Below are 3,794 nucleotides of genomic sequence, written 5' to 3' on the forward strand. Positions count from 1 at the left end.
AACGGCATTCAAGCTCAAAATTCCATTCAACAATACAGAATAGGAGCAGAGCACACACAGACATCCACAACATCTGAGGTGGGATTAGGTGTTATGTTAAAACCGGTATACAAAAGACTTTCTTATTTAATTAAACAACCAGCTGAAAGTTTTTTTTAAAAAAATGAAATGCACTTTCTTAGATTTTTTTATCAATTGAATATTTCATTCTACATGTACGTTAAACTCATTATTTTTTTTTAATGAAGACTATTAAATCATGGAATTTTGGATTTCTCGAGTTTGAGGACAAAGTCATTTAATATCTATTTATAGATGCTTATAAGTAACTGCAGTATTAGTATTGCAAATTACTTATATTTAATTGATAAAGTTGAGAACATTATATTTAAATATAAATACTATTTGTTGTATGGGGAAAACAAATCAAGATGTGTTATCTGGGGATTTTTTCAGATCAATTAATTTATTAACATTAGAATATGGAGAAAAAACTTTCTATAAAAAAGGAAACATTACAAAAACTTTTATAAGTCAGTGAGATTATTGTTAGAATTTGAATAACTTGAAAATGAAGCACGTGGAAAAGATTAACTCTTTGAACGTTGTTGACGGAACGACTGACAGAATTAAAAGATGCAATCATTTTTTGTTCCAATGTGCCACCATTCTTTTCCAAACCGATACTGTAACCTTGAATCGTAACAGTCAAAATGGCGGAGGGAGCAACTAAATTAAATCCCACAATTTACAGTTGTCCGATTTGTTTGGAAAAGATTATCAGACCAAAACGCTTGCCTTGTTCTCATACTTTTTGTGAAAAATGCCTGCAGACTTTTATATCTAGGGCTGCCATTGGGAAAGATCCAGAGAAGTTTGACTTTGAATGCCCTGTGTGTCGTCGAGTTACAAATCGACCAGAACCATGGATTGATGTGGACGAATGGGCTAAATATTTTCCAACCAACATATTGGTCAACTCACTGACACGTTCAAGTGCGGAAAAATCGGAGGAAAAATTGTGTGCCATTTGTTTGCGAGACGACAAAAAAAGTAAGGCGGAGTCATGGTGTTATGACTGTGCAGAGGCTATTTGTGTTTCTTGTAAACGTTTTCATCAAATTATCGGATCTCTTCAAAATCACAAAATCTCGGCACTAAGTTTTGAAGGCAAAGATGACAAGTTTACTTTTCCGGAATTAGATGAACCTTGTCATTTGCATGAAGGTAAATGTGTTGAAGTTTGTTGCTTGGATCATGAAAAACTTTGTTGCTGTTTGTGTGTTGCAACACAGCACAGGCAATGTGAACATGTAGAAACTGTGTCTGATGTTGGTGAAATAATACCTAAAGAAGTCGTGGAGTCGAACTTAGAAGTTCTGTCTGCAATATCAAAGATAACAAAGGAAGTTTTAAAGCACAAAGAAAAAACAATTATGCTCCTTGGTGCACAAAATGAAGATATCCTAAAAAATGTTTCCAACGAAATTGCAAAAATTAAAACTAGACTCGACGAACTGGAGCAACAATTTCGAAAAACTTTCATGAAAAAGCATGAAGATATAGAAGAGGAGATGAAGCAGTGTGTCTTAGATATAAAACAATACCTCCTGATAGTCAATAATGGAGAAGCACTTCTTTCTGCAGTTAAGGATAAAGGTACCTCAACACAAATATTTCTCTCTTCCGTGAAAATTAAAAGAGATATCGAAGACCAGTTTAATCAACTCAAGATCAGAAATCCCGAAGACAAAGAATACGATTATAAACATGATCATACGACAATATTAAAACAATTTTGTGAAAATGATAAGATTGATGAATTTAGGGTCATTGTAAAACCGACAGCCACTCTCTGGAATTTGTCATTGCATATGTCATCATTTCAGATATTTGAAATAGTTAGAAAGATACAGCCATCGATGGTTTTTGAAAATTTGTCCGAATCCGAGGCACTGAATATTGAGAAAAAAGGAGAGTTTGAACTACCGTTTCTTGCAGAGCAGAGCGTATTTATAGATAATGACACCTTGGCATTTGCTTCATCGTCGAACGTTCTATCATTCCATAATCTTGATGGTTCGTTACACTCATGTGTTTCGTCTTTGGAATTAAAAGGACAACCTTATCTATGGACAGGGTCAACACAAAATGTTTTGTACGTTGGATGTCATTCTACAATACAGAAATTACAGATAAGGAAGAAGTACAATACTATAAATTTTATTTGTAACGGAGAGGTTGACTTAAAGCAGGAGTTTGATATGTTTAGTGTTGACGAAACACAAAATAGAATTATCATCGCATCTCAGAGCAATGTGGTGATCTTTGCCCTTTCTCCCGCTTTGTCAGTAATTCATACTATCCCAAGGACAGATAGTAACGCAATAATGAGTATTTCGAAAACATACGAACGAATTGCATTTGTAGAAGGAGATGGGGTAGGTTGTTATTCTACGGCTGGGAACGACATATTTCTTTATGAGAACGCTAACATGAAGAACCCAAAATTCCTTGCATTTGATTACAAAAATAATATTTATGCTGTGTGTTCAATGCCTCGAATAGCGAAATGCGATCGTTTGCATATGTATTGCAGAAAATGTGGTCTTCATAATTACGCTGAAGGAAGAGAGCTAGATACTTTATTGAGAGAAAATATAATTTGTGGAAGATGTAACCAGGATTTATATGAGCCCTGCCGAGATGGCAGATGTGGAAGACCAATAAAGGAACATTTACAAAGTGGCGGAGTTTTCTGCATTTTCAAGGATGGAAATAACAGCCAGTGCCTCCTTTCAAATTATCCAGGTGCCCGCTATTTGGCGTTTAATCCTTGTTATAACGAATTTCTCATTTCTGATGGAACAAAGTGTACTATCTATAAACTTAGCTGATAATCCTTCATGAAAATGTGCTAAAACAAACAATTTGCACTACAGTGTCCATGTACATCACGTGTTTGATTTGTTTTTTATTTGCTAATTTTCCAATCGTACAAATTGAGTATAAACTTAAGATATGAATGCAAGGTACACAGTTGTCATTATCGCAACACATTGTTATGCGTTAAAAGATCCGTCATTCAAATATAAAGAGGTTTATAGATAACATACTCGCTTGACAACAAAACATAATTTATAACACTGATTTATCAATGGTTTTAAACATTGTTAAATGTAAAATCAATCATGATATAAATAGAAAAAATCACTTTAAAATAACTTTAAAATTATATGTTATAAACGACTAGAGTACCTTTACTTGCCTGTTTACTTATAAATTCAGTTTTAAATTGGCACTTTTTCAGTTTGAAGATATATAATATGTTTGATTTTAAGTAATCATTTATGTTTCAGGTTAATATAAGGATTGGGTTACTAAAATGACATAAATATAATATTAAGCCTTATTATATAGCTAATAAATGTATATAGCACAAGTATCTAATAAAATACTACCAAAGTCCAGAGAATTATAGCATTGCCAATCTTAACGTTTTATGGAACGCTGAGTTTGTATTACGTATACGAGTATGTCCGAAACATTCCGAATACGAGCGTTCAATATCAAACGCCCCGTTGTAAACAAAAAAAGTCGTCTGGTCAAATTCTCGGAGCTAAATTAACGAAATGAAGTGGCATTTATTTTGTCACACAAAAGGAAATGTTTATTTAAAATTTAGTACGTAATAGACCCATTAAAACCTTAATTAGCAAAAAATCATATCGCTCGGTAGGGTCTTCGGAATGCTGCGATATTGAACTCTAACTGAAGAGACGTTAATTTGAATA

At 33.4% G+C, this 3,794-nt stretch overlaps 1 protein-coding gene across 1 annotated transcript; it reads left to right on the forward strand.

Annotated features, from left to right (window-relative positions):
• Positions 1 to 616: 616 nt before the first annotated feature.
• Positions 617 to 3,144, forward strand: LOC134244101 (uncharacterized). The gene has a single exon (XM_062726378.1). It carries the CDS (start codon positions 714 to 716, stop codon positions 2,895 to 2,897), a length of 2,184 nt encoding a protein of 727 aa, XP_062582362.1. The 5' UTR covers positions 617 to 713; the 3' UTR covers positions 2,898 to 3,144.
• Positions 3,145 to 3,794: the final 650 nt, after the last annotated feature.

This window comes from Saccostrea cucullata, unplaced genomic scaffold (genome assembly GCF_032062105.1).
Source record: "Saccostrea cucullata isolate Sc308-1 unplaced genomic scaffold, CSIRO_AGI_Scuc_v1 ctg769, whole genome shotgun sequence".
Classification (NCBI taxonomy): Eukaryota; Metazoa; Mollusca; class Bivalvia; order Ostreida; family Ostreidae; genus Saccostrea; species Saccostrea cuccullata.

Coding starts and splice junctions, on each gene's coding strand:
- LOC134244101 (XM_062726378.1), top strand. CDS start 714: ATGGCGGAGGGAGCAACTAAATTAAATCCCACAATTTACAGTTGTCCG.